This window comes from Oryza brachyantha, chromosome 8 (assembly GCF_000231095.2).
Source record: "Oryza brachyantha chromosome 8, ObraRS2, whole genome shotgun sequence".
Classification (NCBI taxonomy): Eukaryota; Viridiplantae; Streptophyta; class Magnoliopsida; order Poales; family Poaceae; genus Oryza; species Oryza brachyantha.
Window position 1 is genome coordinate 8,659,977 of NC_023170.2, and position 23,445 is coordinate 8,683,421.

The 23,445-nt window shown below is 42.4% G+C and overlaps 3 protein-coding genes across 4 annotated transcripts; 2 read left to right on the forward strand and 1 right to left on the reverse strand.

Annotated features, from left to right (window-relative positions):
* Positions 1-1,121: 1,121 nt before the first annotated feature.
* Positions 1,122-5,799, forward strand: LOC102706314 (probable galacturonosyltransferase 4). Its single transcript, XM_006659986.2, has 9 exons — positions 1,122-1,298; positions 1,427-1,461; positions 1,574-1,615; positions 1,695-1,779; positions 1,934-2,133; positions 3,382-3,653; positions 3,757-4,114; positions 4,197-4,772; positions 5,266-5,799. The coding sequence occupies exons 1-9, from the start codon at positions 1,193-1,195 to the stop codon at positions 5,539-5,541; spliced, it is 1,950 nt and encodes a 649-aa protein (XP_006660049.2). The 5' UTR covers positions 1,122-1,192; the 3' UTR covers positions 5,542-5,799.
* Positions 5,800-9,138: 3,339 nt separating this feature from the next.
* LOC102700259 (exopolygalacturonase-like) lies at positions 9,139-11,434 on the reverse strand. The gene is made up of 5 exons (XM_006659243.3): positions 10,965-11,434; positions 10,709-10,849; positions 10,357-10,533; positions 9,748-10,266; positions 9,139-9,655 (listed from the first exon to the last, which is right to left on the reverse strand). The coding sequence occupies exons 1-5, from the start codon at positions 11,145-11,147 to the stop codon at positions 9,437-9,439; spliced, it is 1,239 nt and encodes a 412-aa protein (XP_006659306.1). The 5' UTR covers positions 11,148-11,434; the 3' UTR covers positions 9,139-9,436.
* A 2,997-nt stretch (positions 11,435-14,431) lies between these two features.
* LOC102700544 (enoyl-[acyl-carrier-protein] reductase [NADH] 1, chloroplastic) lies at positions 14,432-19,773 on the forward strand. Of its 2 annotated transcripts, none has more exons than XM_015840214.1 (13): positions 14,432-14,553; positions 15,145-15,429; positions 17,239-17,348; positions 17,437-17,492; positions 17,588-17,672; positions 17,752-17,799; positions 17,952-18,026; positions 18,126-18,237; positions 18,525-18,576; positions 18,667-18,718; positions 18,815-18,872; positions 19,126-19,224; positions 19,333-19,773. In XM_015840214.1, exons 2-13 carry the CDS (start codon positions 15,174-15,176, stop codon positions 19,461-19,463), a joined length of 1,134 nt encoding a protein of 377 aa, XP_015695700.1. In that variant the 5' UTR covers positions 14,432-14,553; positions 15,145-15,173; the 3' UTR covers positions 19,464-19,773. The 2 variants fall into 2 exon arrangements, with proteins under 2 accessions (XP_015695700.1, XP_006659307.1); XM_006659244.2 differs by having other exon boundaries at positions 15,150-15,429.
* Positions 19,774-23,445: the final 3,672 nt, after the last annotated feature.

Below are 23,445 nucleotides of genomic sequence, written 5' to 3' on the forward strand. Positions count from 1 at the left end.
GATCAAGTGAGAAAAAAAACAAACTTTTAGGCCCATTTGATACAAAGAAAATCCATATAAATTTTAAAGGATTTTATTTCTATAGGAATTTTTCGATCAAAGCTCTTTGAATCAAATGAATGATCCTATGAAATCTTATAAAATTCCTATAGAATGTCTCTTCCCATATACGTTTTGGAGGAAATTTAACAAGAGATAGAACCTAATGGAAAAAATTGTTTTGAGTCTTTATCTCCTTAAATTTCTATGTTTTTCCTGCGGTCCAATCAAACAGTCATTTCTACATTTTTCTTATATTTTGCAATACTCTGTTTTACACCTGGATTCCTGTTAAAATCCTACGTTCTTTCTATTCCTCCGTTTTTCATTCCTGTGATTAAAAAGGGCCCTATAATGGAAATCATGGCTTGTAACACCAGACTAGACAGCATGTAAATTCCCAGTCTATACATGGAGTACCAAAATTTTCTTGAGTGTGATATTATGGCACGGTAGGACTCTCTCATACTGTTTACACCTACTTTGTCCTATTTCTTTTTTTTTTCCAAAAACAGCATTGGATTGTCCTAGGTATACATAGCCGTAGTAGGCCGTGCTGTACCTATAATTGGAAATTGGCAACTTGCACGTTTAATTTTTAGCAAATCACGCCCACATTCACGTGATCTACACTCCACGAGCAAAAAAAAAAAGGTAAAAACGTCAAACAAATATACCAAACAAATTAAAAAAATATCAAGATCCAAATGTATAGAAAAGTAACTTTTTTTTTCTGCTAAGGGTATAAACGCACTGCATAGATTCTCACTGACCCAAATTCCCCCAAATCAAATCCAAAAAAGATAAGGGAAAATTGCAAGGATACCATTATAATTTTACGAAATTATAGATATACCATGCTGGCCCACGTTTCATTGCCTCGTATGAGTCCTACGTATCATTGAGATACCGATGACATATCTAACTTTGCAAAATCATAATGACAAGGTTAAAATTTTTCAAAAAAAGTATATCACATAACCAAATTAAGTAAAAAGCCATGGACCAAACTGTAAAATGGCCACCACCACCGCCGCTAAACTTAGCCAAGCCTAGCATCGAGTGCTCGCCGCATTCGCAGCGCAGCAACGCGCACGCGGCGGGGAGACGAAACCCCACCCCACCCCGTGGAGGAAGGAGGGGAGGGGGAGAGATGGGGCGGCGGCGGTCCGTGCTGCTGCTCCTCCTCGCCCTCACGGTGCTCTCGCCGCTCGTGCTCTACACGCGCCGTCTCTCGGCGGCGCTGAACCCCGCCATCCGTGAGACACAGAGTTCCTCTCTTCTTTTTCTTTTCTTTTTGGGATTTGACGGCCTTTTGTCGGGCGGTTTCTTGGGGTGGGGGGGGGGGGGGATTGCGTTTCTTACGGGGTTTTGTGATTTCTTGCAGAGAGGAGGGATTTGCCTGGCGAAATCGCGAATCAGGTGCGTGCTTTCGGGGGTTCTTCAGAGGGATTTGGGATTCTTGGGGAGGCGGGAGGGGGGGGGGGATTTGTTTGGATTTTGATGGGAACATTTTTGGTGTTTCTGTTGCTAGGTCCGTGGCGTCAAGGCTAGCAAGCTAAATGCGCTTTCTCTGGTAAATTTCTTTTCTTTTTTGGTGTTCTTTTTTCTTGGTCAGGCAGATGAGTAAAACTGGAGAATTCTTTTTGGTTCAGGAAACTGTGAGTTCTTTGAAAGAACCCGTTGGCATCGTCTTCTCGGAGGAATCGCGTGAATCTGGAAGCAAATCCACTGAGCCTGGTAGCCAAGCTTTTGGATTTATTTTCTTAGTTTTGTTTACATCTTCTGTTCGTACATTCATGGAATCAGTATGTGAAATTTAAATGTTAGGCTTTTCAAATTATGGTCTTTCGATTTTTTGTTCACAGTTCGTTTGCATGGCAACTGTTTGTAGAATTGCTATTGATGAAGGCTGGGGAGCACAAGAACCGGGTGCTTTCTGAGGCCACCGCTGCTGATGGTGCCAGATCGGAAGACGAGGACTTGATCGAGCAGGTGACAAGCAGGGAGGGAGAAGGAGATGATGGCTCAACGAGGGTGTCACTCGATCAGCAGCAGACAACCATGGCATCCCAACAGAGATCTGTTTCTGAGGTTGATAGTTTATTATTGTCAAGTTTGATGTGCATCTTACCAAATTTAGTTAAGTTGTCACCTGTGGGTTAGTCATTTGGACCTCCGCTTGTCATTTAGCTTTGTGAGCTTCTATTTGGGATTGCATTATTAGTGTTGGACTGTTGGGGGCCCGAACTTTGAATTTGGTAGGTAGGGTAAGTCTTTTTGCACTTATTATACCTAACTTATCAATATCTGGTAATGTTCCTTGCATGTCAAAGGACATTGGCATCTTGAGGTATCTTCTTTTCTTGTCTTAGTAGGTCAAATACCTGAGATGCAGTATGTTCGACATTAAGAATGTGCTGGCAAATTGTTCTGCTCATGCAACAGGAAACTATTTTTCTTTTTGTTGAAATTGTATTAACTTATCCAATGAAGCTCTGTTCAACGTAACTTATTTGTTTTATAACCAAATCTGTGGGTAAATGATGTAAGTGAGGTGTCCTTCAGAAAAGGATGAAGATCATAGTTTATCTGGCAACTGTTAGTGCTCAGTTTATTGTAACGATATTTATGCTGTTAACCTACTATGCTAATGGTTAATCATGTAGTGTGACAAGATTCAAAGCATTCAACTTCATCAATTTTCTGCAATGACGTGTCTTTCACCTTTTCATTAGTTATGCTCTTCTGCTTCAGGTTACTGTTTAAGTTATGCTTTGGGCATGTTTTTGTCAATATGTTTGCCTCTTTTAGTCATTCCTAAACTTTCCTGTAAGTTAACTTGGCTCCAAATATTCTTGCCTTTCATGTTTGTCCAAACAGATGATTTCTTAAGTTGAGATTCTTGTACTAACTTTGCAAGGCATCCCTAAAAAGTGTAGAATGTTGCACCTGGTGTGAGGTCCATTTCACACCATATTCTCTCCAACTTTTACAAATATAAGGCACAGAGAAATCTAGACAATGTTTTTTTTGGAAAGGAAACAATCAGACATTTAAAAGTCTGCTCACACGTACGCACACACACACACACATTTTCACAGTTCCCTTTGTTGACTAGACATTCGTACTCGATATGTTTTCATGTTTCTACATCAGTACTATCAAATGTTTGGGGTCACCAACACTTCTACTCATGCAAAAGTTGTGCCATATTATTATAAAGTAATGATAACATATTCTATTATTGTTTCCTTTTTAACAAATTGCATTTTCCACATGTTGAGATCATGACTCCTTTCTACATGGTTTCATTTTTATTGTATGGTCTTGTATTTACAGGTAAGTTCATTGGAGTCTGTATCTGAACAGACATCCGTGAGTGTTCTTGAGGAAAGCTCTCTAGAAGGAAATAATGATGGTCAGAGCAAAACTGCTGTTTTGCTTGATACTAGGATCCGCAATATCAGGGATCTGTTAATTAAGGCAAAGGTCTACCTTGGCCTTGGAGCCATTCGAGCAAATCCCCAGTACCTCAGAGACTTGAGACAGCGGATACGGGAAGTTCAAAAGGTGCTCGGTGATGCATCCAAGGACTCTGATCTACCCAAGAAGTAAGGGTTTCCTATCCTGTCTGATTGATACACTTAACGTGTGCAGGATAGTCTCCTCATCAATTCTTCTGTAACCTTTTCATCTATCTTTATACTTGATCAGTGCCAATGAGAAGATGAAAACGCTTGAGCAGACACTGATCAAGGGAAAACAGATGCAGGATGATTGTTCTCTTGTTGTCAAAAAGCTTCGAGCTATGCTGCACTCAGCTGAGGAGCAGCTGCATGCACACAAGAAGCAAACTGTTTTTCTAACACAACTTGCAGCCAAAACCCTTCCCAAAGGTCTTCACTGCCTCCCCTTGAGACTAGCTAATGAATATTTTTCGTTGGATCCTGGCCATCAACAATTCCCAAACCAGGAAAAACTTGATAACCCCAAACTATATCACTATGCATTGTTCTCTGACAATATACTGGCAGCAGCGGTAGTTGTTAATTCAACAGTGTTAAATGCCAAGGTATGTATATTCACTCCTTGTTTGAATTACTCTAGTACGTTATAGCAAGCATCATACTGACTGGAATTTATTTTATTTGCAGCACCCTTCTCATCATGTCTTCCACATAGTAACTGACAGACTAAATTATGCTCCAATGAGAATGTGGTTCCTCTCTAACCCTCCTGGAAAAGCAACGATTGAAGTACAAAACATTGAGGAGTTCACCTGGCTAAATGCCAGCTACAGCCCAGTGTTAAAACAACTTGAATCTCAATCAATGATTGATTACTACTTCAGGACACATCGTGCAAACTCAGATTCAAATTTGAAGTACAGAAATCCAAAATATCTCTCTATTCTCAATCATTTGCGATTTTACCTACCTGAGATTTATCCAAAGCTCCACAAGATTGTCTTTCTTGATGATGATGTAGTAGTAAAGAAGGACCTAACCAGCCTCTGGTCAATTGACATGAAGGGGAAGGTAATTGGTGTTGTAGAGACTTGTGGAGAGAGCTTCCATCGTTTCGATCGTTACCTTAACTTCTCAAATCCAGTCATTGCGAAGAATTTTGACCCCCATGCTTGTGGATGGGCTTTTGGAATGAATGTCTTTGACCTGGCTGAATGGAGGCAACAGAACATAACTGAAATCTATCACTCCTGGCAGAAGCTTGTAAGATTCACACCTTTAATTCCTTGCATAATTAAGTACTTGCTAGAATTTTAGTCTCTCTATCTATTGAAGTCAGGATACTTTGCAAAAATTTTGTTGTTTTGTAATGGGCAGTCAGTATTCAACTAGGACTAACTTGAGGGCTGCACGCCTTTATACTTAGAATGTGATGGCATACCTAATTTTTTTAAGCTAAGTATTTCGCAAAGTGTTTAGTGGTGATATCGGCAATATTTTATGTTATTAACATATCTGATTTTCTGTTTACATTATGTCATATCATGGCTTAATTGTGTAATCACATCTATTATATGTAATTATCTTTTTAGAATGGTTTGAATTTAGTGTAGAAATTATCTGAGAAAATTATACAGAAATATGGAGACCGCAGATAATAAGTGTCAGATGACTTGAGTGCTTTTAGTGCTATTGCCGATTTGTCTACTTTCATGTTTCACTTTGGTTTTTAACATATATCAATCTTTGCTTGCAGAATCAAGACAGATTATTATGGAAACTTGGCACTCTACCTCCAGGTTTGATTACATTCTGGAATAAGACGTTTCCCCTCAATCGTTCGTGGCATGTTCTTGGTCTTGGTTACAACCCACATGTAAGTAGCAGAGATATTGTACGTGCCGCGGTCATACATTACAATGGCAATATGAAGCCTTGGCTGGAGATTGGTTTGCCCAAATTCCGAAACTACTGGTCAACGTACCTCGATTATGATCAGCCCTTCCTGCGGGACTGTAACATCAATCCTTGAAGAAAGATGGCACCTTCAATGATCCATACTGACATAACCAATAGATTTCCCATTTCTGGGTGTTGCGAGCATTAGTTTAGTTTTTTCTAGTATTTGATTGATTTTTTTTAAAATTGTAGATTTCAGGTAACTAGATTTCCTTACCACCTGGCCGTTGTATCCCTACTTCTGCATAACTGCAGATATAGTAGTAGTTGTAGATGTTTTGAGACTACATTCTCTCCTGGGCAGGAAAATGTTTTGATAGTGTGATGGTCCTGTGAATGGCCTTTTAATCTGCATTAAAGTTGGCTACAGGCTGTCAATTGAAAAGATGGAAACTGTACTCCAGTCCAAATAACTGGATTTTACACCCAATGACCCGTTGGGTGCTCATGCTGTTTCAACCAAATGATTTGCCAGACGTGTGAGCTCGTCTTGTGTCAAGTGAAGGTGCATTTCCGTGGCACATATGTACTCAGCTCCTTTTTGCTTGGTGACATGCTGGAGATCCCCATCTAAATAGCTTGCATTGTGAATGGCCTCACGAGGCTGGCTATATCTGCAGTAGACATGAGACTTGTGACGCGCCGGGGCTAGCATGGCATAACTCATCATGCTTTGTACCAAAGCGGGCAGTGTCAGCACGCAGGGGTCGAACGGATGACCGAAGCACAATCCAAAGGCCGCTAGTCTTTGTGTTAAGGCTGTGCCAGCCCAAACACGACCCTTTTCATTAGGGCAGGTTGTCTCGGCTGCTCGACGCCTCTGGCTCTAGGGTTTCCCTGCCTCCCGGCGAGCTCGACTGCTTGAAGGCCTCGTTGTTGGTCCCATCGTAGAACGTAAGACAAGATTTGTCCAGAATAAAGTGCTCCTGTTGTGTCGTGTTTTGTGGGTTCCACATAAAATGAAGAAAAGACAGTGGCCTGTTGTCGGAGGCGGCAAAGAAGCTCTCGTTGAAGTACCGCTGTATGCAAGCATTGTAGAAGAACATCTCGGTCAGGGCACGTCTTGGTGATGTCCCACACCGAGTCGTCGAGGCAGGGACGGCTAGAGGTGATAATGGGTCTAACCATTTTGTCTACAAAGTTTCAAGGCCAGGTTTAAAACGAGTTGAAAATAAAATTGTATAGAGTTTTGAGCTAAAAAAATTTTAAGAATTAAATAGGATTGTGAAAGAACCCACGGGCCTTGGCCCATTCCCATTCCTAAGCATGGCGGACGATGTCCACTAGGACTGTCAAAAAAGCTCGAAGCTTGAGAGCTGCTCAAGCTCGGCTCGTTTCAGGCTCGGTTCGAGCTCCTAACGAGCCAAGCCCGAGCCTGATCGAAAGCTCGCGAGCTTTCTCGAGCCAAGCTTGAGCTTCTCACGAGCTTACATATATATATATATACATGTTATTTTATTGTTTATTTGATAAAATAGTAGATTAATAATAAATTATTATATATTTAAATGATAAATTAATTTATTTTAGTACTATATATTAATTTTAAATCTTATTTATAATTTATTTAATATAATTGACTTAAAATTATTATTTTTATTTGTAAATATCATAAAAAATATATATTAATATACTCAAACCGAGCTCGAGCCGAGCCTATATAAGAGCTCGAAGGTTTGCTAGGCTCGATTTAAGCTCGGCTTGAGCCTGTCTCGAGCTCAAGCCTGGACAGGCCAACTCGTTCGAGCTCGGCTCGTTGACAGCCCTAATGTCCACGTAGCACTGGGCGAAGATGTACGCCTTGTTCGGTGAGGCGCCGGTGACATTCTTAGCGAACTTGGACGAAGACACCGCTACGGTGGCCAATGGCGTTCCTCGGTAGAGCTACCCGTGGTCACATGACTCTAGGTAAAATTCTAATATTTAGCTATTTTAGTTTATATTAATCATATTATTAGTGAAAAATAAGAATATTTTATATATTATAACATGTGTAGGATCCCGATATTTTTTGTTATAGGTTCGCCACCTGCGGCGATGGGGGAGGGCGTAAGGCTTGACACACCGTAGGTGTAGTTGGTGTTTGTTGCTCGAGCAGTCCGTGTACACCGGGATGTTATCAGGCCATCGGGCCATTTCCATGCCAACTCATGAGGCATGAGCCCACCAAATTTTTTGAATTTTGAATTTTATTTATTAAATAATTTACAAATTTAATTTTACATTTCAAAAAAATCACGAAACTAACCTCCTGCCGCCCCCTGGGAGGACGGAAAGGTGAGGTGGCAAACGGCCACTCGGTCGGGACAAACGGTTGGAAACAGCGTCATGGCAAAATTTGCATTGTGGCCCTTTCCGCCCTCTGTAAGGGCGGTAAGGACCTAAATTCAAAATTTGTCATGCCGCCCAGGAATTTTTTAATTGAACCACGGTTAGATACGTATATGTATAAGGTATGTAATTATTTAATCATAAATAGTATCTTGGCTCAGTGGTTAGTACATCTCTCTTCTATTTAGGAGATCCAAGGTGATGCTACCAGGACTTGACCTCTAGTCTCTTGGATAGAAGAGTGGGACGATGACCACTGACCATGGTTGTAATTGTGATTAAATAATTACATATGTTATACATATACATATCTAACCGTGGTTCAATAAAAAAAATTCTCGTTTCAATCGAAAAATTCCCGGACGGCACAGCAAATTTTGCATTTTGGCTATGCTAGGGCCTAAATGCAAAATTTGTTGTGCCGCCATTTCGGGCCGTTCGTCGCGACTGAGTGGCCGTTTGCCACGTCACCTTTCTGTCCTCCTAGAGAGCGGCAAGAGGTTAATTTTGTGATTTTTTAAAATACAAAATTAAATTTGTAAATTATTTAATAAATAAAATTATAAATTCAAAAAATTCTGAGCCCGCCCCCATGTACGGGCCGTGATGGCCCAGCCCATCTACGGCCATGCTTTCTTTCATGCCGTACCGTAGGCCAGCCCACGAAAGCACAACCAAGTTTCATGTCTAAAGTCTGAAGCTGTAGAATAGGTGTCTGTTTTAGCATTCGGATGTGATTGCTGGGATTTCTCCATACATGTTTTATCAGATTCGTCAGTCTTGGTCTGTCCTGCGAAATAACCGTGTCTAATATTTTAATCCTTGCAGATTACAGCTGGTAACAATGTTTTATCTTAACTGCTGATCCAAAGGGATTTGGGTGCATCATTTTCTTTGCCCTAAATTATGCAGCCAGATAACCCCATGGTGAGAACTAGCTAGAACTGCTATCTTAAGTTTGGATTTACATGATGTGACCTTTTCTGAACCGATTCGGGTTCCCGTTACTTTCTCCGTTCTAAAATAAACCAATTTTTTATTTTTTACCTATAATTTTTGACTCTTCGTCTTATTCAAATTTTTTTTGCGATTGATATTTTTGTTTTTATTAGATGATAAATTATGAATAGTATTTTATGTGTGACTAATTTTTTTCTAATTTCCTGAAAATTTTTCAAATAAGACGGATGGTCAAACGTTGGACACGGAAACCGGAGAATTAGTTTTTTCTGGGACAGAGGGAGTACGTAGTTTATTCCTCGTGAGTGTTCCTGTGCTGTACATGTCTGACAAGTCTCGTTCCAATCAAGCATGTCTGTGATGATGTAACAACATCCGGTATCCACAAAGTTTAGTCATGATTCAGAAAATAGATGCCATGCAGCAACCGGCCGGCAGCTCACTTATACCACAGAATCGGCTAATTAATCAAGCAACAAATATAGATAGTAGATAGAGACAGATAGAAAAATTAAGAAACAAAATCATCTAATTAAGAAACATGAAGAGAGAAAAAAGGGAAACTTGCTAGGTAAATTCCCGGACGCTCAGATGGTGTATATATGGCAAAACCATCTCCAATTAATTCTCGTCGTCGTACACCGGCCGGCGCGGCGAGGCGTGGTTAGCTAGGTCGGCTACCCGCACGGCTTCGGGTTCTGGTAGCCGCCGTACTTGGCCTTGATGTTCTCGCACTTGGACGACGTGACGCCCTTCCCCTTGTACCGCAGGTCCACGTCCTGCAGCACGACGCCCTGGCACGGCACGCCGCACTTGAGCAGCACCGCCACCGGCGTCGTCGCCGTCCCCTTCACGTTCTTGAACTGCACGTCCTTGATCGTCACCCCGGACACGAACTGCAATGCAACGCAACTCCGACGGTGTCAGCTAGCTAGGTCGGGTCGATCGGTGTGAGGGGAGGGGGGTAGCTAGGATCATGGACGAATACCTTGTGCTCGCAGTTGTAGTAGGGGCAGTACTTCTGGTCGATGATGATGGGGTTCTGGACGTCGTTCATGACGAGGTTCTCGAAGAGCATGTGGGCGGCGACGCTCTTGGTCGGGGAGTTCTCCCACGTCTTGATGCGGACGCCGTTCATGGTGCCGTGGAACGTCATGTCGCGGACGTGGATCCGCGTCACGTCGCCCTCGCCGACGTACCGGCCAAGGCTGCCGACGCTCATGCCGTGGCCCGGGCCGCAGTGGACGCGCGCCACCTCGATGTTGTCGTTCCCCTGGCCGATGGAGATGCAGTCGTCGCCGGTGCCGATGGTCGTGTCGGCGATGGTCACGCCGCTGCTCCGCTCGATGTGGAACCCGTCCGTGTTGGGGCTGTTCCCCGGCGCGCTCACCTTCACGCCGCTGATCTTCACGTTGCTGTTCTGCAGCAGCGCGAAGTGGAAGAACTTGCTGTTCAGCGACGCCACGTTCTGCACCACCAGGTTCTTGTTGTTCACGAACAGCACGTTCTGCATCCATCCGTCCATGCATCGCCATTGTCACACGGTCACAAGCTCTTCGATCGGTTAGATGATGGAAATGCATGCATGGTCACGTACGGTGGGGAGGACTTTGCAGTCCTTGCGGATGGGGCACTTGTTGAAGGGCCAGGAGGCGGCGCCCTGGCCGTCGATGGTGGCGCCGTTCTGGCCGGTGACGGTGAGCTGGTTCACCCAGCCGAACTCGATCCAGTCGTTGCCGAACCGCTTCAGGTCGGTCGCCGCCTTGAGCGTCCCCTGCAACGCAACGCACGGGTCGCCGCCGGTCAGCCACGTCCTCAGTCACCGATGCTTTTTGCAACTGCACTCGCATGTCGCGTACGGACGTAGTGGGCGGCCATGGTGGACCGGCCCCGAGACACGGGCGGGACGGCCTAACTGCATGCCCATGGTGGTGGGTGCGGGTACTTGCCTGCATGAGGAAGGTCATGCTGGAGGCCTTGCTGCACGGCCCGTGGAACTGCACCGGCCCGATGTAGTAGGTCCCCGGCGGGAGCACCAGCGTAACCGCGCCGGCCGCCGAGCACGCCGCCTTCCACGCGGACATGAGCGGCTTCAACCCATTCCACGGAAGTAGAAGAAAGTTAGCGCGTCGCGTCGCGAGGAAGAAGAGAGAGACCACGGGGAGAAGGAGCTCCGATCCCCAGCTAGCTACCCAGGGCGCCTACCTTGGTGTCGTCGTTGACGCCGTTGCCCTTGGCGCCGTAGTTCTTCGCGTTGAACGTCGGGTTCCCGTGGTACCCCGTTGTTGAGGACGACGACGCGTTGCCGCCGCCGCCGCCGGCGGCGGCGGACGCGCAGAGCGCGGCAACAACAACGACGACGAGGAGCAGCCGCTGCCGCGCCTCCATCTCCACAAAGCTTGCTTGGCTAGCCCCCTCCTCCCTTAATCACTCACGAGCATATATACAAGACAGATACCTTACAACCTCGCCGCCGGCCGGCCGGCCGTCGTCTTCTCTCTCTCAGCCTCAGCCGTGCGTGCAGTGAGATCAAGCTAGCTAGTTCACTCTACTCCGGCAGCGGGGAGAATCCGACGATGTCGATGGGGTCATCGGGATCGGGCCACAGTACACGATCTGACGCGCGCGCGCACACGGCCGGAGTGATGGAATCGATCAAAGCAAAGCAACGAGTGGGTTTTCGTAGGGGGGAGGATCTTGGCCTTATAGCGGTCGGGAGGGGGCTAAGTTTAGAGCACTTGGAGCTCGTCGCGCGGCGGTTGTGCGGCGGAGCCCCATTGTATGTTCAGTGCAGTAGGAGTCGCGAGAGCGATCCATGGATGGATGGATCTGCATGCTCTCTCTCTCTCATCGGCCATCGCTCTGCTTCGCGCGCGCCACTGAGTTCAATTTGTTTCCGGTGGCGTGTGTGGTCGGTCAAACACGATCTGAACCCATAACTATCTTTAGACCACAGCCCAGTTACGCTGCATGTTGGTCTTCTCTGTTTTTTTTTTCTCCTTCTTTCTTTGCAGTTCGTTTTTCCTTTGTGTTTTTTGAGAGAGGGGTGGATCGGGGTGGTTTTGCATGTTGGGTTGATTTGTAACGTGAGAGCAATTCTTACGCAAGACATTAGTCATGGTTTTTATACCCTATATATCTTAAAAAAATTAGATCACTCTTACCATCAGGGACGGAGCTAGGTCCCTTTGTCGAGGTGAGCTGACCATAACAAAATATATAATTTCTTAACAAAATACTGCTTATATCTAAGTACAATTATATTGTTTAATGGAGTTGACCCCAACGATGTTTTTAGCTAGCTTTGCCACTGCTTAGAGTAGGTATAATAGCATGCTATAAACCGGCTGTAAACATATTTTAATGAGATAAGAGAGGAGAAAGAAGAGTAGTGAGCTACAAATTTGTATCTAGTTGCAGCAGACTCCAAGACGCCGTGTGTATGACAGGTGGGACATGATAGTATATATTTTGTCGGTAACTATTGTATGAACTGACTGTTAGATTAACTATAGATGAATTAGAGCTAGTAGTTGGCTATACTATTGAACTTGCTCTTACCATGCAACAAATTTACATGTGAATTTAATGTTATCTATATCTTATCATGCATTGAATGTTATGTAGAAACCATGTCTTTTTTTTTCATTAACTTACTTGTCACATAATCCTTTATTCTATATGACGGCTTATTTAATTATATGAAAATCATACTAGCCATTATATCGTGGATGCTCTCGTGTATACAATTACTTGTACGTTTTTTGGGTTCATACTGTCCGGATCTTTAGAGCCTAACGACGGTATGCTTAGTGACCATTTAAAAAGTCTAAAGAGATGGATGGTCTCGGGTGAGGCCGGACTTTCTAACCCTATGCAATTAGATCGTTTTTAGCAACGGCCACAAACAATTAATTGGATCGGGTTTGTTATATATGTAGTTGGATTTTTAGACTCTTTGGTGACTTTTGGAGCCCTCTCAAGCTGGTGCATGCTTGTGCAAACGCAGGAGTCCATCTTGGAGCTAAATTAATTCATCCTCTCCAAGCTCAGTGTTTGTTCTAGTTTCTAGTAGCATTGTGTGTGTCCATCAATGAGTCCTTGCGTAGTGCTTCATGGGTAAAGACATCTCTTGTTACTCTTGATATCTGTACGTACCTAGATGGTTTCAAAGGCAATTATAGTAATCTCTCAGAAAATTGTGGGAAACCAATAAGTGTTCTGAAGGGTTCAGATTGGCCCCGTGGATTGGAGAAAAATCACCATATGGGAGGGCCTTTGGACTTTATGACCAAAGGAGGGAGAACACTCATCTGTAGAATGCTCCATTGAGGACTAATGGAGATTGCCGATCTTTTATACCTCGGGAAAAACTAGGTTTGTCTTCTTTCCTTTATCTTTATATTCGTTGCAATTTACTACTAGCTCTCTTGTGTTATTGTAATTTTATTTTAGTAGACTTAGTAGTATTGGTAGTACAGGCTATAGATCGTAAAACATGAGATCACTTAGAACCTAGGCATTTAGGATAATTTTAGTTGGCCATGTTTTAGTAATCCTATTCAACTTCCTCTATGACATCATTGATCCAACACCATTAAATTTGTACATAGGTTTCGTTTTAGGCTCATGAAAAACACTCATAATCATTCAATAGAACTGACATCACTGTCAAATTCCATCTGAGTTCACCACAATCATAAAAACAAGGTGAGACCGTATGTGTGGAGGGCATGCTCATGGTCGGTATAGTCAGTCAGCAGCAGTGACTACAGCGAGCAAGGGGGAGCTCATCGTCGCCAGCATAGCACCCCACTAAGGGCTTATTCGGTTTGGAGGAATTTCAACATTAAGGAATAGGAAAAGTGGAGGATGTATGGCAACAATAATCCATAGAAATTTTTTTAAAATGTTTGAGTGGATGGAAATTTTCCTATATTCTCTCTATATCTTGTATGAAGAAAAAATTCCTTTGATTTTTCTATGGTTCATTCCTACAAGCCGAGTGGCTTTTAAAGAAATTCAATCCTTAGGAATGGGATCCCTTATTTTTCCTTCAAAACGAATAGACCCTAAATGGACTCGTCCCCCTTTGTTGTGGCTAACATGTCTCCTCTTTCACTCGTTCGCACTTGCTACCACTTGCTCACTCCTCCTCCCCTTGTCTGCCCTCACTGCCATCGTTGTCACGTCCCACGTTGTTGTCCACTGCCCCACCGACGGAGAGGAAGTGTAAAGAGAGAAGATAATTTTTATTTTATTTTCTCTATTTGATTGACAAGTGGGTCCCACGAGCTGATTGGGATGTCACGTAAGCAAAGCCACCCCTCCATACTGCCTAGGGACCAGTATGAAATGGGATTTATAAGTTCGAGGTTCAAAATTCCTGATATTAGATCTAGCAATGACTTTAAAACTAGGCATCAACCTGAGGAACCTAAGTGGACTTATTCCTCATGTAAAAGCTCACGCACAGTGCACGCAAAGCCCATCATCTTTCAGCGGCCAGCACCCACCACACAAGGCCCAGAAGCCTAACAAAACAAGCAGCAGCAGCAGCAGCCGGCTTTGGCTTCCCTTTGGTTTCTCAGCGACTCCGCCGCCCCAACGTCGCCTGCCAACCCAAAACCACCTCGCCAGCGCCCCCCCCCCCCCCTCGGTCTCATCGAAAAACCCCTACTTCCCCCTCCCTCCCTATTACTACCACCTTCCCCCTCTCCCTCTCCTCCTCCGCCTCCCAGCGACCTGCACGCTCCCAGATCCTTCGTGCATTCCTCCTTCCTCCCGACCCGAGGTGAGCCGCCCTCCCTTACCTTCTTCCTCCTCGCCCCTGATCCGTCTCCAACACCTCTTCCGTTCTTCGCCTGTTTCGCTGCTCCGTGCTTTTTTGCCCCTCTGCGAGATGGGCCAATCATCCCGCCTCAAATCTTTCGTGTGTGGAGAGAGATGGAGAAATAGACGGGGAGAGAGCGAATTTGGGACGCTGTTACTGTGATCTGTTCCTTTTTTTTTGAAAAAAATAACTTTCTTGGACGAGTCGAGGGGATGTGAGTTTATTGGTTTACCACCGAAATGGTTGTTCTCTTCTAGCCAAATCGTGCTTCCTCCGGGGGGTGGGAGTGATTTCTTTGATCCTTGGGCAGCGTCGTCGTTAGCGTGTTGGATTCTCGCTTTGATCTTTTTTTTTTTCTGACAGGATTGGTTCTTTAGGCCGCTTGTTTGTATTCCACAGTTGTGAAATAATTTCTCAACTGAACTGTGGAGGTGACAGAAATCTTTTTATCTCGGTTTGGTTTTGTTCTCTTTGTCTGAATTCGAGCTGAACAGTTTGAGTTTGAGCTGGTAGTATGGATCCTTCATGTACCGTGTTTTGATGATCTGATAGTGCAGGCTAACTAGCTGGTAGGACGAACGATGGGCGCTTCTGCAACTGCCGGGATGCAGATGGTGGCTGCACGCCCCTGCATGTCATCCTCCCAGGGAATGCTTGCTTCCAGGGCAGCTGTCTCTCGGACTGCCCACGCCCTCAGCAGCAGCAGCAGCACTGGCTTTGCAAGCTGCCCCAAACTCTGCTACTCCAGCCCTCTTGGCTCTTCAAGGCGAAGTGGTGTTGCCATAAGAGCAATGGCCAGCGGAAGTGTCCCACAAGGGCTACCAATTGACCTTAGAGGTAACTCTTTTAGCATGTAGTATGAACTAATCATGCACCTATCAATGTTATTTTTTTTCTTTCACGCATTCAGATTTTCATGTGCCATTTTGATTGCTTAAGTTCCATCATCTAAAGGTTTTGCATGGCTGAAGATGCAATTTTCTTAGCTATTATTAACAATGTGAGCTATAGTGAATAATGTGTGCTTATTCTAGATCAAAACATCTAGAATGTCAAACTTGAACTCTTTATCGAATTTAGTTTTTTTTTAAAAAATAATTTCTGGGCCTAGGGAAACCGTTAATGCTCTTTTGGTTACCATTTATTAGTAATATGGTGTTTACTATTTTTTGATATGCTAGAAGAAGGGATTCACATCCTCTACCATAATGGTAGCACCATTACAACCACTGACATGTGGGCCTGTAGAAGGATGAGATCCACATGTCAGTGCCTATAATGGCACTAACATAATGATAGCGGATCCAAGTCCTAATTGCTCATATGCTAGTTTATATGATGATGATGATGTACGAGGTAGGTTCTTATAGGGCTTGGATCCCCTGCCATTATGTGCCAGCCACCAACATATGGGTCCCACCCTTCTATGGGCCCAATTACCAATATATCCAGCCGCATATCCTGTGCAATTGACAAGTGTTTCAATCCCATTATCACTAGGTGTAGATGTTGTAAATATTCCAGAGAAAAGAAAAAGTAGGGTTTGCCATAACTCTATGTTCAAGCAAAAGGGCCTTGAAAATTTTAAGAGATGTAGAAATGTCAAGCTTAATCTCTTAATGATTTGAGAATTTTCTTCAAACCTTATGTGCTTTTCAATGTCCTCATCCATGAACTCCGCAGTTGAAGAAAAAAAAACACGATTGGAGGGGAATGGTTGCCCCTAGGGCCTTTCATTAAGAAGAAGTCTCAACAAAACCATCCAAGAAAGACAACAACCCCCCTTGTGGACTCACTCCCTACGGATCAGTCCTAAACCCATGCTTTGAGGCTCCTGCCCCGTACACGAGGGCCTGACCTCTATAGGCCCCTATGGATTAGTCCTTAACCCGTGCTTTGAGGCTCTAACCCGTACACGAGGGCCCAGCCTCTATAGGTCTATTCTTAACACTTGATTTTGAGGGCGAGCAAGTGACCTTTTTTTAACCAAGCCTAGGATTCACACCCGTGAGGAGTCGAACCTAGAAGTTCAGAACCTAGAGCTGCTACTTGAGCACTGTAACCAGGCCCTTTCGCACTCGACATGTTAAGAAAAATATCAACTTTAGCATTACGTGCTTGCTCAGATAAAAAAGGGGCAATATAAATGCTTTCATCAGGCAGGATGAAGTTTAGTGGCCCATGTGCATTACCCAATGACAGACAAATGAATGAATAATCAGAATTTCAGAGGAATTTACATGTTAACTACTAGCATTTGTATTTACTTCCATATTGCTTTTGTTATTTTTTTGATTGAAAAAGTGAAGGAGAGAATAACAAAACAGGAAACTTAACTAAGGCCGCGTTCAAAGTGGGAGGATAAGTTAACTTATCCCTGGCACGGAAAACGTTGTAATATATTAGTACATGATTAATTAATTATTAATTATTAAAAAAATATAAAATAGATTAATATGATTGTTTAAAACAACTTTCCTATAGAAAATTTTTGCAAAAAATAGACCGTTTAGCTGTTTGGGAAGCGTGTGCGCGGAAAACGAGAGGGATAAGTTAACTAACGGGAACCACCGAACGCGGCCTAAGTTGATAGTAGGAAACCTTTTCAGTTGCTGCAATTCTTCTAATGTATGTACGGTCTCTCAGGTAAAAGGGCATTCATTGCTGGAGTTGCTGATGATAATGGCTACGGCTGGGCCGTTGCAAAAGCTCTTGCTGCTGCTGGTGCTGAAATTCTTGTTGGTACATGGGTGCCTGTAAGTGGATCCAACTCTTGCAGTGTCCAATACTGATGCTGTCATTTTTTTCCTGTCATCCACTTCATGGAGAATTCTACCGTTGCAGGCACTGAACATTTTTGAGACAAGCCTAAGGCGTGGAAAGTTTGACGAATCACGAAAGTCCGTATTATAGTTCCACAACAGTTATATCTACTACATTATAGCCTAGTTCTGAACTCAACATTTATCTGTTATCTAACCGTCTGTTGATACAGGCTGCCTGATGGATCTCTTATGGAAATTGTTAAAGTCTATCCACTCGACGCTGTCTATGATTCCCCTGAAGATGTTCCTGAAGATGTAGTTTTCTTATTTATTATTTTCTTCTGTTTAGCTCCCGATGTGGCTTTGTGACAAAGATTTTTTAAAAACTTTTTAGGTCAAAGGAAACAAAAGGTATGCTGGATCATCAAATTGGACTGTTAAGGTGTGCAGATGCAAACCATTTCATTTGATATGTCTACCTGGTTGATATACTTGCCGGTGCATTAGGCATTTTACAACTTCTATAATAGTATGGTTTTGTTCTTTTGAAAGCTTTTGAACTTTGACTAATGTGTCCCTATTTTTATTTGATAGGAAGTTGCTGAGTCAGTCAAGAATGACTTTGGCAGCATTGACATACTGGTGCATTCTCTTGCTAATGGTCCAGAGGTATAGTATCTCTGCCTATCTACCTTTGTGCTCACCGCGAGTGAGAAATTATTGTTAAAACATATTACACAACCTAATGATCACCTACTCTGTTTGAAGGTAACAAAACCACTGTTGGAGACATCAAGAAGAGGGTATCTTGCTGCAATTTCAGCATCAAGTTACTCCTTTGTTTCTTTGCTTCAGCACTTCCTTCCTATAATGAATCCAGGTAGTGCTTATCTCTGCACTTATAACTTTCTACGCTTGCACCTGATCCATTATCTTAGACACTCCTAGATAAATCATGCTGTCAGTTTATTTGGTCAGTGAATCATAGTAATGCTGCTCGTTTTGTTATGTATAGCATATCTCATGCTCTGAACTGGATCAAGCTTTTATGACCACACAACAACACTGAAAATTATCATTTAACTGCGCTGAGAAATGACGAGTTATGATGCTCAGCCTCATACTCTTTTTCCTTGGCGCTGTCTCATACATGTTTAATATTTCCAGGTGGTGCTACCATCTCTCTAACATATATTGCATCTGAAAGGGCAATTCCTGGGTAACTACATTTTTTAAGATTCAGAGGAACAAGTTTATTTTATATCATTACTTTGATGTGGTTATTCTGATGATACATTTTTTTTTCCAGCTATGGTGGTGGCATGAGTTCAGCTAAAGCAGCTCTTGAGAGTGACACAAGAGTATGGTCTTATAGAATAATATGACATTCATATTGCAGCTATTCGTTGTGCCATGAATGTACTTCTTTTAACCTTTTTTTATGAAAATATTTGTAGGTACTTGCATTTGAAGCTGGAAGGAAAGGCAAAATCAGAGTTAACACCATATCTGCAGGTATTTTCTTCAGTAGGAACATTCCTCTTGGAATAAAGCTAGCATTGTAAATGTTGGCACTAAGTGATTACCTATGTGACACCATTGGAAACGTTTCTTTCTAATTTTACACTTGAATTTCGTTTCTCAGCATGTGTATATATGAATATGACATGCAGTTCCCTTCTATGATTCACGCAACTGTCTAGGATCTCTTTCTTTAATGATGTAGGATAGCCGTAAGTTCGTTCTGATTTGGTGAATTTATCCACAGGTCCTTTGGGAAGCCGAGCTGCCAAGGCAATTGGATTCATTGAGAAGATGATAGAATACTCTTATGTTAATGCACCGTTGCAGAAAGAACTGTTGGCAGGTCCAAAACCATCCCATTTTCCTATTACATACTGTCTGCTCTCGCTTTATTTGAAAGAACAACTTTTCATCCAGATGTACTCTAACGAAAGCATTTGTATTTGAACAGACGAAGTGGGTAACACTGCAGCATTCCTGGTGTCTCCATTGGCTTCTGCCATCACTGGCTCGACTGTTTATGTTGACAATGGACTCAACACAATGGGACTTGCAGTTGACAGCCCTACAATATCATCATAAGAGTTGTATGGTAGATAGATGGATTTTCCTGCTTCATTGCGGCTTGATTCTTGAATAAATAGCTTAGTTAATATAAGAGCTAAGAGCTAAGAGCAGGAAAAAAAAAAGAACAGGAGGATGAACTGGCTTTTCTCAGACTTACCCCTTGGAGAATATATTATCCATTTGGTCCTTCACATTGGAGTAATTTCTGGTCTGGGGCACTCAAGCAATATTACTGGTGGTTTGCAACGATGCAAGCAGCCAGTTACCCATTTCTTGTGCTGTATCTTGAAATTTTCATCACTGATAATGTGTTTCTTCGTACAAACTTTGTTAGTACAATAAAAATCATGTGCAAGAAATAATAATGGATAATGTTTGGTAGTCCCTTATGTATACCTTGTTCTTATCTTCTGCAAAATTTCAGAGTGGTGTTACTGCAATTCACTTGTTTTATTTAAAAAATGAAATGATATGCTAGCGCAACTTATAGCGTTCCAGAATCGTGTACGGTATTTAAAAAAAATTAGAAGCATTACATGACAGGTTCATAAATAAAGTTCCTAGTCGAGGATAACGAGTCTGAAGCGACAAAAGGAACACAAACTTTATATTCAAATTCTATTTTTTTATAAAGCTCTCCCAGTTAGTGATTTCCTCTACTTGTCTTCAGAATCTCATGAGCTTAACTTGCATTTAGCCATTGACTTCCAACATAAGTTACATGTCACGTCAAATGATAAATTTCTCTTCTATTCGCATATTTACAAAACAAGCACTTCACCTCGTTCTCGTTGGCAGGATCAATTAGGCCCCCATACTCCCATCCCATATCATATTGTACCATACAAACATCAAAGTATAAAACCAATTAGGACACTCAAACACATGTTGTATAAGGGTGTAACTAGAGCAGATGAGAGAGGAGTAGAGAGCTAGCCGGTTAGGGAAGGGAGGGACTGAAGGCTAGAAGAGTATAAATGAGGTAGGACTGAAGGATTAAAGAAAAGATGAGGGTCGGAGAACTAATGGAACAGGAGGGTCAGAAAACTGATAGGAGAGAATAGTTAGCTTGCTGGTCATTGCATCACCGGAGAAGGCACTACTGATGGTTGCTTGTGTCGTATAACGACAAAGTCATCGCCAACTTTCCTATTCTCCAAACCCAAATTCCCTCTTTTCTGCATTCACGACTCTTGTTGAGATACAACCACAAAGGTTTATAACCAATTTTACTTGTTGGCTTGTGCCTAATTGGGCCAATGAGGTGGAGGGAGCTTGCATAATAGATTTACCATTTGACATTATACTATGCTTTATCATCCTAAAATTAAAATAACTACTTTATGTTGTTTGATATCTTCTTGAGTAGGGGATTGAGATAGACCCCCCTTAAAGGGTTCGGCCTTGGGGTCATGATCATGGAAGAACTCAGGAAAGATTTGTGGATGGGGTAAACATGCATGGAAATGGAGTCGAGCAAGTATATAGGTTTAGGTCGCACGGGGAAGGGGGTATAATACCCTACTCCTATTATGTGAATGATAATATGAAAAATGTCTCTCCTTTACCCACTCTTGACCCTCCTTTTAACTCTATTAGGTTTTACCACAAGGCCTAGAGCAAGAGATGGCTATAGGAAAACAGTAAATGCACAGCGATGGAATAAGTACAATAATGGCATAAATACTTAATGTGGCCTATCAAGGAGCCATTAAACATAGCCACGCTGCTCCTATTGATACATAGTGCTGAGACATCTATACACGATTTGACATTTGTTCACTACTCCAACTTCCAGCCATCAACACAGCTCCTAAAGCCAGATGGTTCCATCTTGTTGGGCCTTAGACAAGACAAACATCACTCTGACGTTGACAGGTAATAACGATGACACGACAAGTGGGGCGGATGTGTTAGGGCGTGCACGCACCTATTCCTCTTTCGGCGCTAGGCACTCATGCCCATTATATAAATCTTTTGTCAGGGGCTAGCGTCGGATCTCCGAATGTCAATCTAACATCCGAAGAAGAGGTGAAACAGTGGCTTTTGCCTCTATTCGTCTAGGGAACATGGAGATGAGTGTCGGGGGGCGGCCGCCCCGACGCCCCTTCTGCTAGCTTGATGGGGTCGAGCGTTGGGGCCCACCACCATGGGTTGAGTTTTGGAGTACCCCTTCGGAGGCTACTTACCATGGCATTGGGGACCCTGGTTGTCATATCGTTGAGAAATATGTTATTTGGTTTTTAACCACAATGTGCCATAGTTTGCCATGCATAAGATTAGACAAGTTTGACTTATGTAACTAGTTAGTTGCATCAATAGTTATGGTAAGATTCTCTACCGATGAATTAGACTTCACAGGTCAATGATTGGAAAATTATGCTTAGATTCTCTTAGACTTGCCAATGTGTGGACATAACCTTTGTAAGTTTGGTAATTTTTGTTGGTAAATAGCGACGACTTTTTTAAAAGCTAGAAAAATACCCAGCCGTTTGTTGCGAGATCTATTAAATTAATCATAGTAATAATTGAGTTTTAAAGTTATCAGGTAAAATAGACATATCAAATTGATAATTCTGCTGCTCGACCAATTTTGCAAAACATCATCTCATAGAAAAAAATCATAGGAATGAATATGTACCATTATGAAATCTAAACATGACGCGCTTGTTCAACCTTGATACCATAATTAGATTTGATTGCATACTTGTCTCCTATTTAATTCGTATTTTATTGTGAAAAAGTGCTAATGGTACATATATACATAATTACGTATTTCCTCCATTCCTTTTTATATGATGTCGTTGACTTTTAAATCTATGTTCACCATTTGTCTTATTTAAAATTTGTATCCAAATATGCAAAATTATAAGTCATACTTATAGTTTATATGATAGTAAATTATATAATAACAAAATAATTAATAATTATATTTTTTTATAAGACAAATGATCAAATATGGATAAAAAAACAAACAATGACATCGTATAAAAAATAGGGGAAGTACTAATTAAAGGTGAATAGAAAATGAAGAGACCACTAATAAACGTGAAAAAGTAACTCCTGATCCAACTGTTGATATCTATATGGAATATGATCGAATGGTTTAGGACTGCTGATGACGTGGTTTCGTTCCTGACCAAAGGTTGTCGGAGTTGTGTTCTCTTGTGAAGGACAGTGACCACAGATTGACAAATCAATCGTCAAGCCAACCAGCGCCTTGCAGGAAAAGCACTAACATATGGTGTAGACAATTAGCAAGGAAAACAACAGAACCACTGTACTCTCTAAGTCCTCATGCATATTCCCTGCATGTGCTGGTTCCGTTAAAGTGCGATTCGGATCCCCTGCCATTGCTTAGCAATAGCAGAGTGAAATTGACAGAATACTATAGCAGATATACTGTTTTATGGTGTAGCATAGCACCGTAGCAGATGAAATGATGAATGTTGCCATCCATCTCTAAACAGGCGGCTAACACTCACTCAATGACATCACATTATTCCTCCTCTGACATTAGCATGAAATGATAGAGGATCCGATTACGTTAAAGTTCTGATAGTCTCATTGTTGATATGCTGTCAGAGTTTTTAGAGTCGGAGGATTTCTGATACATGAATCATTAATGTCACATTACCTGGAAAGCTAACTCCAATCCTGATTAAAGAAGCTCTTGTGACTAAAATCCGAAATCTAGCCTTTCTCGTCTCATACCTAGCCATCTGACCATTGGATTTAAGATGGCCAGTACCCAGTGTTAGTTAAATTATTGTCAAGACTTGTGTACCGTTAATTACCTAGAAGATATTGAAGTGGTCGGTAACCGCCGGTAGCGACTGAAAACTGCTCGTGCTACCCTTTCCCCATTTTGCAAGCATAAATCCATAAGCGGGTGAATTTTATTTTTCAAAAATAGAGTTTACGTTTGAGAAAAAAAATATACTAGCGCTTCAATGAACGAGAAATGAATGAAGCTGTCAGGGTACGTAGGGTATTT